At 40.3% G+C, this 13,599-nt stretch overlaps 2 protein-coding genes across 10 annotated transcripts; both read left to right on the top strand.

Annotated features, from left to right (window-relative positions):
* The first annotated feature begins 267 nt into the window (after window positions 1–267).
* Window positions 268–6,483, top strand: LOC123449048. 9 transcript variants are annotated; one of them, XM_045126123.1, is made up of 7 exons: window positions 268–1,997; window positions 4,056–4,270; window positions 4,424–4,564; window positions 4,679–4,792; window positions 5,107–5,207; window positions 5,769–5,818; window positions 6,247–6,483. In XM_045126123.1, exons 2-6 carry the CDS (start codon window positions 4,184–4,186, stop codon window positions 5,770–5,772), a joined length of 447 nt encoding a protein of 148 aa, XP_044982058.1. In that variant the 5' UTR covers window positions 268–1,997; window positions 4,056–4,183; the 3' UTR covers window positions 5,773–5,818; window positions 6,247–6,483. The 9 variants fall into 9 exon arrangements, 8 of the variants coding, with proteins under 8 accessions (XP_044982058.1, XP_044982057.1, XP_044982060.1 ...); XM_045126122.1 differs by having other exon boundaries at window positions 5,769–6,483; XM_045126124.1 differs by lacking the exon at window positions 5,107–5,207 and having other exon boundaries at window positions 269–1,997.
* Window positions 6,484–9,725: 3,242 nt separating this feature from the next.
* On the top strand, window positions 9,726–13,195 carry LOC123449050 (flagellar attachment zone protein 1). The gene is made up of 15 exons (XM_045126126.1): window positions 9,726–9,905; window positions 10,039–10,126; window positions 10,236–10,258; window positions 10,426–10,500; window positions 10,581–10,634; window positions 10,740–10,817; window positions 10,909–10,977; window positions 11,041–11,193; window positions 11,293–11,461; window positions 11,696–11,736; window positions 12,076–12,165; window positions 12,244–12,348; window positions 12,443–12,607; window positions 12,698–12,807; window positions 12,894–13,195. Exons 1-15 carry the CDS (start codon window positions 9,870–9,872, stop codon window positions 12,967–12,969), a joined length of 1,332 nt encoding a protein of 443 aa, XP_044982061.1. The 5' UTR covers window positions 9,726–9,869; the 3' UTR covers window positions 12,970–13,195.
* The last annotated feature ends 404 nt before the right edge of the window (window positions 13,196–13,599 follow it).

The raw sequence follows: 13,599 nt of genomic DNA on the forward strand, positions 1-13,599 counted from the left end.
AAAAAAGTTTGTGTGTTATTTTTTGAGTGTAATTGAAAAAAATGTTTGCTAATTCAAAAAATCTTCATGCATTTCAAGAAATGTCCTAAAATTTTAAGGACATAATATGATCAGCATCATTAGAGATTATAATTGTTTTTCTTCTGTTGCAACGCACGGGTCTTTTTCTATTCTAAAATCTAACGCTCCAAATCATTCCACTAACGAAATGTTGAGCACCAACGAAACATTTAGCGTCCTAACCTCCTTACTAACTGCCACCCCACATACCCATTCGCACCTACCCAAACGGGACAGCGGTTCCTACGATAGGGACACCGCCCGACGCGCCTCAGCCCACGCCGTTGCGGCCGCCCCACACGACGCCACCGGCAGAACGACACCACCGCCTCCCTGCCGCCATCCCCGCCTATCCACGCGACGCTGCCGCTCACCGCCTCCTCCCCACCCGACGCAGCCATTGCCAAGACGCATTGTTCCACGTCCAGATCCAGGCAAGCGAGGCGAGCTGGAGGCCGAGGCTGGTCGTGATGCAGACGACGCTGGGCGGGGCAGCGGCGATCTCCGGCCGGATCCGGTCGAGGAAGCAAGCTAGGGCCCAAATCCTATTGCGATTACGGCGTGTAGTCGATCTAGGAGGCACGTGAGGAGATCCAACCGCGGGTTTGAACTCCAATATCATGGCGGCGGCGTTCGTCGCCGGTTCCGAGCAAGATGGCGAGCTCCGGCGGGGTCTCTCCATGGCGAAGATGGTGCCGCACTTGTGAGAAAGACAGAGGTGAGGGGAGAGATAGAAAGGAAGGAGGAGAGGTAGGGAGAAAGAGAGGGATTTGGGTGGTCAATTCTGAAACTTGGAATTGTCGTCTCTTTTCTAAAAATCTGAACTTTGCCACTTGATTGTGCCCAGTTAAAATGGATGAGCAGGCCGGCTAGGTGGAGTACTCTGAGACATGTGTATACTGACAAAAAATTGATTTATTTTATCTGGTCTCTTTACTTCCCTGCGTACCACAACGCCTATAGCTACAGGCTGATGTGAAGAGGCATCTAAATAAGATGTACTTGGACGCGTCAAGTCAGACTTATAATGGCCGCCTGCTGTGTAGAATCACTTCTAGACGTCAAGGTAAATAACTCTAGATCCATTGATTCTTTTTGTATTCATTTTTGTAAATACTCAATATTGCAACAAATAATAAAAGAATGGATCAAAGATACTTTTAGAGTCTTTTTTGGCTTGAAAAAAAACACACAAGTGCATGGTACTGAAGACAGTTTAGCAAAGGAGTGGAAACTTGCAGCAACATCTCCGACACCCTCTGGATGAGGTGCGGGTAGATCGTAGCTGAGGGCGCGGTGCTGAACACCGAGGTATGCGCTTCTCTCCTTGCCCTTCATGCTGGCATCAACGAGGCCGAAAGATCTTCATGCCGGCAATGTGCAAGCGAAAGTAGAAATTAACAGCCCTCCATTTGTGTTTCTACATGGTGGGAGATATACGCACAGAACCGGAGTGCATGCATGGCTGCAAAAGAATCAGGGTGCTCCATGCTCGAGAGTAGCAGTCGGACTAAAAAAATCACAACATTCGCAGCTACAGCAACCACTTGACACCAAACCTTAATGTGTTCGCATTAGCTTCACCAGCATCATTAACTAATCTCTCATATTATATGAACTTTTTGCAATGCAATTCACAGTAGTTTCAGAAGCAAAAATTGATGTCTATAACTTATTTAGGACAACGGTATATAACAACACAATAGAGAGAGATGTAGAGAGCTATTTTTTCAATACTCTCAATATTTCCATTCCCGATTGAACATGTCAAAGTATGACATTATGCTTCTTTTTTCTTGCTACGTAATCAACTTTAATTCAGATAACGCAATAATGAATGTTGAAATTACTCATTTCAGTTGAGTGCATTTTTCTATGTCTCTTAATTGTTGTAGGCGAAGATGAATTCCTGAAGTGTTTGATTCTTTAAAATGCAGGTGCATAGAGCTTTTAACATTTAGCCTATCATATTTTTTTTGTTAAAATAAGAAGTGGAAATGTCAGCTTTAATAAGATATGTCTGCTGAAAGCCACATTCGGATATCTTTTCTCTTTTCTTAGTTTCGTCGCCCATGGATCATCTTAGTGTGTTTGCCTTTTTCACGAAGCATTTATACTTGGGAAAAATCGCTTGCCAGTAGCTCTGAAACATCAACAATGTGAGCCTCTCATAAAGAGAACTCACCGATATGATTGAACATGATATATTTGCCAGTGGTTGACTAGATCCAGAAATAAGTGGATCTGCAATAGGAAATGGTACATTTATATTCTTGATGGTGATTAGTTTTTGTGAACGAAAAATTACAGTCGGCAATCTGGCATAGTATGATCTGGATAGATTCAAATATAGAAGTAGAAACATCATGACTTTATTTTATATTACTGAAGTGTGGATATTTATATAGAGAGTAAAATGTGTCCATGCTATTTATTTTTCATAGTCATTGTTACCTATATCATTTTTAAATTGCTACCTTTATTGTCCTTATTATCTGATGATATCCCGTTGGGAAATAAAAGAAAGCGAGTTAACTACTTTCAATGGCGGATCTTCGGCAAGGCCGATTGGACCGTAGCCCACCCATGTCTGGAACAGAAAAAATATTATATGCTACTGATGCCCACGGTGTTGACGGACACCATACAGAGCACGCACGCAACAGTCTGGTACACGTAGCATTCGCATCGATGCAGGCTCAGGGTTCAACCGCAACCGCCGCCTCATAGCACAATGTGAACCACACATCAACCGTCGGCTGCCGCGGCGTTGGGCGCCGGCCACCGGAGCACTGCACGCATCAATGCCTCCCACGAACAGACGGGGAAACGGCTAAACGACACACATCTATTAAGCTGACCCATGCGTCCACGCAGCGGGAGCCGGCAACACAGGCACCCAACTAGCTCGCTTCTTCTCTGAATCCATTAGAATCACTACTGATGTGAATCCCTGCAAGTAGCATAGGGAAATTGATTTGAATGATTCTCCCCTAAATTCAACTTAGGTCATTGTTCGTTAAATCATACCCTAAATTCCACCCCGATAAGCATAAATAATCTACCAAAGATATGTTCTTTACACTTTAAAGTTCATAACAGATGCCACTTTTACAATTTACAAGTTCACAATAAAAGTTTAGTGTCTAACAATGCACTGAATTGTTGTTTACTGTCAATTTGGTAGTGTTGTTTATTATACTTTGATAACTTAACTATACATATGGTTCAGAATTCGGAAACATTTGTACTCTCAGGCCCGTCCAACTTTTCTTTTGTAGATTCTCCACCGACTACTTTGTTTTTCAAGTACCAAATTTGCATTCATCATTCAGTGGTTCGTCGAAATTCTTCGGCCTATGACTTTGAAACTGGCCAGTAGAAGCCAACATGCCACTGTCTTGAGTCTTCACCATCAAAGCCACAGTTAGATGTTCGTTCATTTTAATGGGATGAAGGATGGGAACATTTAGCCAATCCTTTCATTTCCCATTTCATTGATCATCAGTGTTACTCCTTAGAAGATTGATATTTAGTTATTTCTAGTACTTCTGGATGACAAAGAGCTTGAGTTCTGTGTGAAGCTCCAAAAGGAATACTTGTAAGACTCCTTCAAAATAGTAAGATTGCATATGTCCTTTGCACTACACAGGTCCAATGCCTCACTCCTCTTCGTAGTGGAAAAAAATCTTAGGTACTCTGAAATTTATCTTTTCTTCCCACATGCTTTGTTAGGATTGGATGAATAGTTTTATCTTATGGGGTAGAATTTTGAGAATCCGATCGAGTACTGAGAAATGGGAATACTAAATTTACTTGGTCTCTATCGTATTCTCATATCTGTAACTAGCTTTGTTTGTCATTTAGAAGGAAAGTCGAAAGGAGTACCGAGAGCCGAGGCAACTAAAATCATGCATTTGTATGTTTACAGAAGTTTGACAAACCTACACCAGGGTCACATATATATGGACATTCATCTAACAATCCTACACCAGGTTCACACATATGGAAGCTGTGGAGGCAGAGATAGGTAGCATGCAACACACAATGTTAGTGTCTATTTGATGTGGGCGGGGGGTTCGCCCCCAGCGGCAGCGGCAGCGGTGGCGACGACAGCAACAAGATGCGCGACCGCAGCATCAACGCGACCATCGTGCTCGGTGCCAGCACCTACACACTCACCAAGCTCCTCACCATCGACCAGGACTATGTAAGCGGACGGACCTCCTCGATTCATTCCAACCAGAATTTGCTTCTTCTTTTGGACTACTAATAGCTATCCATAAATAATCTCGGTTGATTGAGGGTTCATGATGGATGGTGATTAACATTTGTTTCTCTTGATTGGATTTGGTTGTTGCAGGGGTGGACTATCTTCGAGATCCTGTGGTACATGCCGGAGCACAACTGGTCGGCCTACGAGGAGGCCCTCAAGGCCAATCCCGTTCTTGCCAACATGATGATCAGCGACTTCGTTTATTCCCTCGGCGACTGGATAGCCCAGGTGACAATCCAATCTAATCCAATCCAATTCCCCCTGCTCGCTGACTGATCCCCTTTCTGCTCCTGCAATAGCTAATTCGGTTCTTCTTGTCTGTGCTACTCCTGCTTATTACAGTGCTACGAAGGCAAGCCCATCTTCGAGTTTGACCGTACTCGCATGTTCCGGTCTAGCCTCGTAGGGTTCACCCTCCACGGATCCCTTTTGCACTACTACTACCACTTCTATGAGGTACCCATTGTGATTCTTAGCCTGGCTGGTACAAGTCACTCTCTACTTGATTTTCATGAATTGCAGTTTCATTGGCCCATTGCCCTTGTGTCCTCTTGTGTTTCTACAAACTTGATAGTTTCTGATTGGCCAGTCACAGAGTTTGCACAAGGAAACTGTGGTCATGACTTATGTGGTCCAAGGGCGGTGACCCGATAATTCTTGCAAGTTGTGAAAATACATGTATATGCTACATCGAGCAAGTAGTCTCTAAACACATCGGTGCAGTAGACGCACATTATTTTTTAGTTACAATTATGTTCATCTTAATCCAGTGCATCAAGGATGTCGTTGATCTTTGCGGCTTCGCACCTGAAGCAACCAACATCGCGCCTCAGTTGGCTAGGGAGATAACCTCTTCACTGGCAGGCATCAGGTGTGTGTTTGCCTTTTCTGTTAGGTTCAGGCTTCAGTACTCACTACTGAGTACATTAATGCACTTAATTGGGATATAAATTCCAAACGGGTCTTGACCACTTTAATTGGGTCACGTGGAATCAAAGAGGGTGAGATTTGATGTGACATTGTATGCGTATATGTTTGAAATCAAGAATTGATACTATACCAATTTGCATAGAACTATCTACATCTATCATACCTTCCCTGTTAGATGCCAACTCTTATTTCTAGAGCAAAGTGTGATCAAAATCATAATTAGTTGGTCGGTAATGTATTCACAACAGTGAGTTGGTGACATGACATGACGAATAAGACATAGATAGTGCCCATGCCAAGTTGTGTATGATACACATGGTCGGGCAATTGCAGTGGCAAGAAAAGGAAGAAAAACATGCCAACGTCAAATAGACACCCGCATCCATGACTGTCTGATCACCTCCACGTGAATAGTTTTGCATACCATTGCAGTTATATTGGATCCTTATGGATTTTACTAACCTTAGTACCATATGTTCTTTTTATCCCTCGTGCTTGCAAGATGATTCTACGTCGTACCTGTCAGGTTTAGCTCAACTTGCTGTTATTGAGGTAATAGAGTATATCTTCCGAGCTTGCCAAACTTTTCATATACATAAATATTGCATGCCTAATTATTTTTATTATTGCTTATTACTTAAGATTTTGTCTGCTAATTGGCTCACAAAAAATATATTAGTGTTCCCTTGCTATATCATTTTTATAGCTTCTATTGCAGTGTGCACCCCTGCAAGAATGAAATTAATTCATGTTCTTAAATACTTAATTAAAGCATTTATATAAAGGAATGTAGTGTCCTGTTTAGATGAGGAGATTATTATTCCTCCAACTTGTGCTTAGCATGTGTGGGTCAGGATTAAGGAGGCCTTCACACACATCAGACATACACACCACTGCGGCTTAATCTACTTATTCTTTCTCTAGGTTGCATTTTAGAGCATACACCTTTTACTTTTAACACATATATTTGTGAGGTGCAGGTTTTGTTACACATCACTATAAGGACTTGAGGTGATTCGTGGGTTGTAGGGCATGGGGAGCTTCACAATTATGTTACATATTTAATGTATCACAAGATTGTTGTGGTTACTTTTCATTATTTGGTTACACAGTCATGGTAGAAAAAGTTGTATGTATAGCTTGTGATACATGGTGATGCATCTTTGTGATGTTAATTGTGCGCCCCATTTATTGATGCTTTGACAGTTTTTGATTTATTGGATTATACTGTAGGTGCATAGTATCAATGAAGATATGATCAGGCTTATAACATAACCAGAAATAATGGTTAATATACGAGTTAATTACACATGGTTTGTTGCTTCCATAATGGATGAAATTACGAAAATAGATGAAGTATGCTCAATGTCTAACTTACTTTCACATTTTGTGTTGTATGGATCCCGAGCCGATGACCAAGTTGTTGTACTCTATGTGTGTGTTACTTGATTGTCAATTGTGGGATGAAATTGACTACGGTGATGTTGCATGTAATGTGTTTTTGTTAAGTCTGTATGGTTGAGAAGTCCATTGTGTGTGCATGTTTGATACGAGATATGGTGCTCATATGAAGAGAAAAAAACTATATATGCAACACTATATTCAGTTCAAATTAAGATTTGTGCTATATTATTGCACGTTCATTTTTATTGAAATAATGATGTCCTAACTAGGATGACAGAAAATTTCTTCCTATGATAATTATACGTGCGTTGCACGTACATGCTAGCTAGTTTTGAGAAGAGGCTAAAAGAATTCTTTTCAAACCAGGCATGTTGAGAAAAGAAAGCTTCAAAAACTTTCTTAAAGAGGTTTTCAAAGAACTTCAAGAGCTTTTTATAAAAGCCAAAATTATAAATCCATTTTGAAAACAATTCAAAAGTTAAGAAACCCAAATCAAAAATTGTGGGTGTTACAACACCTACCCCTTTAAGAAAAATCTCGTCCCCGAGATTTCAGCCAGTCCTCAAGAAGTTGTGGTTGTTCTTTCTGCAGGAAATCCTCCCTTTCCCAAGTGGCCTCATCCTCTGAATGGTTGCTCCACTGTACCCTGAATAGCTTGGTGACCTTATGTCATGTCCTCCTTCCCGCCTCCTCTAATATTCTCACGGGGTGTTCCTGATACGATAGGTCTGGTTGCACTTCTATACTGTCATGGGCTACCTGTTGTTCCGCTGGTAGGTCGAGTTGATAGGCAACTTGGCCCCTTCGAGCAATTACACAAAATGGTTCGATGAAGCGGGGCGCAAGCTTGCCCTTGACCTTGAACCTTTGTAGTCCTCTCATAGGTGATACTGTGAGATATACATAATCATTTGGCTTGAAGCCGACGTCACGATGTTTTTGATCGTAATAACTCTTGTGATGGCTTTGGGTTGTCTTGAATCTGTCCCTTATAAGTTTTATCTTGTCCTGTGCCTTTTGAAGCAGTTGCGGGCGGAAGATGCGGCTATCTCCGGTTTTTAACAAATTCAGAGGCGTACATCTTTTTCCATATAAGGCTTCAAAATGTGACATTTGTAAGCTTGCGTGATAAGTGTTGTTGTATGAGACGTACGCCATCTTCTTTCATATAAAGCATTTTCTTCCACAAAGCCCTATTTTTGGAACCTTCTACACTTTTCAGCCGATTTCTTTTTTCTTTTTTCTTTATTCTTTTCTGTTTATATTTTAAAAATGTTCTGTATTTTCAAAAAAGTTCTGGATTTTCAAAAAATGTTCGGATTTTAAAAAATTGTTCTTCAAATTCGGAAAATGTTTTTTTTTTTTGGAAAAATGTTCTAGGTTTACAATAAATGTTCTTGAAATCCGGAAAATGTTTCTGCTTTTGACAAAAAAGTGTTCTAGATTTTCGAAAAATGTTCGGGATTTTCAGAAGTTAATCTTCAAATTTGAAAAATGTTTTTGCTTGTTAGAAAAATGTTCTGGATTTTCAATTTTTTCTGTATTTTTAAAATGTTTCTTTTAATTTTATTTTCTTGTTTTTCGATTATTTTTCCCAAAATTCAAAAAATGTTTGCCTTTATAAGTTTATTCAGGAATTTTCAAAAATGTTCTCATTTTCAAAATTCTTTCTCAAGATTTAAAAAATGTTCCGTACTTTTGAAAAATGTTCTGGATTTTCAAAATGATTTTCTGTTTTGAAAAATCTATAAAATTGTTCAAAATGTTTTTAAAAATGATCTTATTTTAGAAAATTGTTCACGCTTCAAAATTTGTTCTCAAGATTAAAAAATGTTCGTGCTTTAATAATTTGTTCTGGCTTTCAATTTTTCTCTTTGCTTTAAAAAACATTCAAAATCGTTCGCGCTTCCAAATTAGTTCGGGATTTTCAAAATTGTTCTCTATTTCAAATTTTTATTCTCAAGATTGAAAAAATGTTCGTGCTTCAAAATTTCTTCACAATTTTTCAAAATTGTTCTTGGATTCAAAATTTGTTCTCAAAATTCAAAAAATGATCGTGCTTTAATTGTTTTTGTGTTTCCAAAGTTGTTCGATTTTTTTCAAATTTTTTCTCTGTTTCATCTTTTGTTCTCAAGATTCAAAAAATGTTCGTGTTTCAAAAAATTGTTTGTGCTTCCAAATTTGTTCAGGATTTTTCAAAATTGTTCTGGGTGTCAATTTTCTTCTCAAGATTCAAAAAATATTCGTGCTTAAAAAAATTGTTTGTGGTTCCAAATTTCTTCAGGATTTTACAAAATTTTCCTCGGTTTCAAAATTTGTTCTCAAGATTCAAAAAATGTTCATGCTTGAAAATTTGTTCGGCGTTTTTTAAAATTGTTCTTCTTTTCAAAATTTTGTTCTCGAGATTAAAAATACGTTCATGCGTTAAAAAATTATTCGCGCTTTCAAATTTGTTCACGATTTTTCAAAATTGTTCTCGGTTTCAAAATTTCTTCTGAAAATTCATTTTTTTGTGCTTTAAAAATTTGTTCACGCTTTCAAATTTGTTCTCTGTTTTTTTTTAAAATGGTCATGTTTAATTTTTTTTATGGTTTCGAAATTTGTTCACAATTTAAAAAATGGTCATAATTTATAATTTTGTTCACGAATTTTAGTTTTTTTCATATTTCAAAATTTGTTCACAATTCGAAAAATGTTTGCAGTTTCAATATTTATTCACAATTCAAAAAATATTCGCGGTTTCATAAATTTGATCAAAATTGGAATTTTTTCTTTTCTTTATTCGTGAGTCCAAGTCCCCACATTTTTTTTCTTTTAAGATGATGGGTCCAAGTTCCACGTTTTTTATGAGAAGCAGTCCAAGTTCCTTTTTTTATTTTTTGAGAAACAGTCCAAGTTCCACTTGTTCATGTGCGGATGGGTCGTCATTTTTCCTGAGCGGATGTGTCGTTGTTTGCCACCACACGAGGCAGCTTCAATCTTAGCCCATCAAAGCAAGAGGCTACCTAAATAAGCGCGGGGGCTCTTGATAAGCCCATCGCGGACCAGCCCACGACACAAGCATCGTTGTCGTGTCTCCCGTTTCCCCCACCTCTCCAACCGCGGCAATTGCAGAACCGGAGGAGCTCCGGGTTCCTCCGTTCCGAAATCCCCCGAATCCTCCCGAGCTCCCGCCCCGGCCGATCCATTGCTCGCCGCGATGGAGTCTCACCACGCCTCCAGGGGCCGCCGCACCGTACGCCTCCCTCCACACCCCGCTTTTAACTTTCTTTCCTTTTCTGGAGGCGGGAGGCGGCTCAGATCCGCGCCTCGCTTCGCCCGTCAGCTTCTGATGTCCGAGGCTCCGATCTCTGTTGCGTGTGTGGCAGCTGGAGGAGATCCGGCAGAAGAGGGCGGCCGAGAGGATGCAGCAGCAGCAAACGCCCGCCGCGACCGCGTCCCACGGCGACCCTCACGGTTGGTCCATCCTCCTCTCTCTATCTGAACAATTCCTTTGCGATCTTTGCTTAATCCGCTTCGCTTCGGTGCTAACTCTGCCCTTTGAAACACCGCCGATGATCTGCAGGGAACCAAAGAGCCGCGGCAGAGGTTAGTCTTTTCAGTTTCCTCCCTTGTATCCAAGAGCTGGGACATGTTTGCTACGCCATTTGACTGCATCGGGGCATTGAAAAAACAGTTTTTTTTTTGCTGCAAATGTGTAGCAACCCTGTTGTTTGTACACGTAACTAAGGCTTTCTTTTCCGTCTGAATGGTAGCTCCTTGCTCGAGTTCAACAACTTGAGAATGGGAACTTGGAATTGGAGAGGGAAAACCAAATGCTGATGTCCAAGGTATCTTTGTCTGTGATTTGATATATTGCTTATTTATTTGAGGAATAGCAAGTCCTAACAGACACAGCATGCGTCCCCAGTTTGCTGAGAAGGAAGTTGAAAAGGATTCCCTGGTTAGCCGATTAAATGACCTCGTAAGTTGCATCTTGTATTATTGCTAGCCAGTACTGGTAGCGCATCTTAATGCATCCGAGCTTACATGCATCTAAGCCATTTGTTGCCTGATTTGTGGCCTGCAGGAGAAAAATGTAGTGCCCTCGTTGAAGAAGTCTCTAAATGACATCTCACTGGAGAAAGACGCTGCAGTTATCGCTAAGGTGTTGAATACTTGTTTTGTAGGAATATTTATGCAATATTCTGCTAACTGTGCATGCATGCCTCATCATTTCTGCCCCGTATGATAAGTAGGAGGATGCTCTAGCGCAACTCAGGAGCATGAAGAAGCGGTTGAGAGAGGCAGAAGAGGAACAGTACAGGGTATGTCTAAAGTTTGTACCTTCTTAGCATTATAGTCACCATGCTCATGTTGCAACTCAACAGGCAGAAGAAGACTCTGCATCCTTGAGAGCGCAGCTCAATACCCTGCAGCAGCAAGTAATGAGCAACTCTTACAGTGGATATGCAGTGGGAACATCAAGTGAGCAAACTCTTGCTATGGAAAAGGAGATACAGGATTTACAAGCTCAGCTAAAGGTAGGTTCTTTATGCCTTCCACTTTAATGTTGTGCTTGCTTCCATTCTCGTCTAGTTTATCCAAAAAAACTTTGACATCTAAAAAAATGGCAAACACAGCAAGAATCACTGCTAAGGCAACAGGAGCAGCAGAAACTAGCTGAAGAGTTCCTACTGAGGCAGCAAGATCAGCAAAGGCTAGCTGAAGAACAATCCCGTACTACTTCTCTGGAGGTTGAAAAGCGAGAGATGGAAGAGAAAATTGCTGTATTAACAAAGAAATCTTCAGGTGTGGATGGAATTTATTCCGTGGCATTATATCATCTCTAAAGCGAGAAAGTATAAGCAAACATGTAACTCTATCCTCCAGATGTTGCTGTAGGTGTTCTCTGCCATGCTTTATTGTATTGTAGTCATGAAGTGTTGCTTCAAACAATCCATATTTTTCTGATACATAGTTATTACCATGTTGCTTTCAAAATTATGTACCTACTTGCTGAAATAAGTTTTCCCTTCCATGCAGAAGAGGCTTCTGAATTTGCTGTACGCAAGGCATTTTCAATGGTAACATATCTAACAAACTTTATGTTTGTTAATTTAATCAGAAAGTAAGCTTCTTACAGTATAGAACATTAGACTGCGTAGACACATGTTTAGGCATGGTGCTATGGCCATTCACAGTAACACCATATAGTTATGCCCAGATTGATCAAGAGCTTTGGAGGTATGTATGGCTGGTATTAAATCATGTATGATACCTGGTGATTGAGCACCTGTAGTTCTGAAGGCATAGTTAAAAGTCAAAAATTGCAGTGGTAACTAGAATAGTCACATGCACATGTAGTACTGTATGTTCATAGTATTCTTGTAGCTGAGCTCAGATCGCTTTTTTCGTTATGGCAGCAAGACAGGGAGAAACTTGAAAACCAGTTGCATGATATGGCTTTGATGGTTGAGAGGTTAGAGGGCAGCCGCCAAAAGCTGCTGATGGAGGTGCTTGACGTTGCCTTCCTTTCTTTTGTGGTAAAGTAGGTTTCCTAAACGGTACTAATTTCTTTATGTGTTCAACAGATTGATTCCCAGTCATTGGAAATAGAGAATCTGTTTGAGGAGAACTCAGTCTTATCAACTTCATATCAAGAAGCTATGTCTGTTACGATGCAATGGGAGAACCAGGTGAACTGTTGGCATTCAGTTTGTGCATGGAATATGCTAAAAGTCTTTGTTACAAAATCTGCATCTTGCCTACTGGCATAATTGAAACTTGCAGGTTAAAGATTGTCTGAAGCAAAATGAAGAGCTTCGTCTCCACTTAGAGAAGCTTAGAATTGAGCAAGCTAAGCTGTTGAAAACAAACAATACTAGAGCCCAGCTAGATGGCCAAACTGAGACCAGCATCCCACCAGAACTGGTCACGGAGAATCTTTCTCTAAAGGTTAATAACTAAAACTCGTGAAACATTTTCTGTTGTCAAATCCAGTTAATATCATGTCATCAGTTTACAGTAGCTTCCTGCCGCATGTAGGATGAACTTGTCAAAGAACATAGCAGATCTGAGGGATTATCGGCAGAGATAATGAAACTTTCAGCTCAGCTTAGAAAGGCAGTCCAAGCGCAGAATAACCTGACACGCTTGTAAGTCTGCTGACATTTTCTTATATTTTGCTTAGTCGACCCCATTTTGTGTTGGTAAAATCAAATTGTTTTCGTCTCTTGTGCAGATATAGACCTGTATTAAAAGACATCGAGGGTAATCTGATGAAAATGAAACAAGAAACTTATGCAACAATTCTATGATTTTGCCGAGGTATGAGTGCAAACCTCAGCGATGACACCACTTGCACCACAAATTGATCGGTGTTTTTTTTGCTGTGTTTGCCTACCTTCATTAGGCAGTTCTTAATTTGTAGAGTTCAATCAACATTGTTGTACATGTGTGGTACTGATGTATTTATCGTTTATGCTGATGTATTTTGTAAACTGGCTGAAATGGTGAAAGGAAAAATCAGTATACCAATTGTCAGCCCTGTGGACATTTTTTTTAGCTTGCGCTGGATCATTTGTGTTTGTGGTAAGTGCTCTCTTGGTGCCTACACAAACATGTGCCTACAAAATTAGTTTGCCTCGTGCCTAACTCTGCACCTTAAAATAAAGGGCAAAATAGTCAGGATGTGAATTCATGATATTGTAGATGATTATCATTTCATGATATTAAGCAGCATTACAATGCATTTGCAGTAACTGTGCCAGATCATGAGTGAGTGGGGATCCGAATAGGATGCCGCTATCATTGATCTTATACAACTTAGCCATCTCATGTGCAACTCTGCTGCTATCACTACCAATCTTGCGGCTACGAATATTTGGTTTTGTCCTCAACATGTCTAGCATCTCCATGTAAGGTTCCCTCCAAGCAAAGAGAGGGTT

Source organism: Hordeum vulgare, chromosome 4H, assembly GCF_904849725.1.
Source record: "Hordeum vulgare subsp. vulgare chromosome 4H, MorexV3_pseudomolecules_assembly, whole genome shotgun sequence".
Classification (NCBI taxonomy): Eukaryota; Viridiplantae; Streptophyta; class Magnoliopsida; order Poales; family Poaceae; genus Hordeum; species Hordeum vulgare.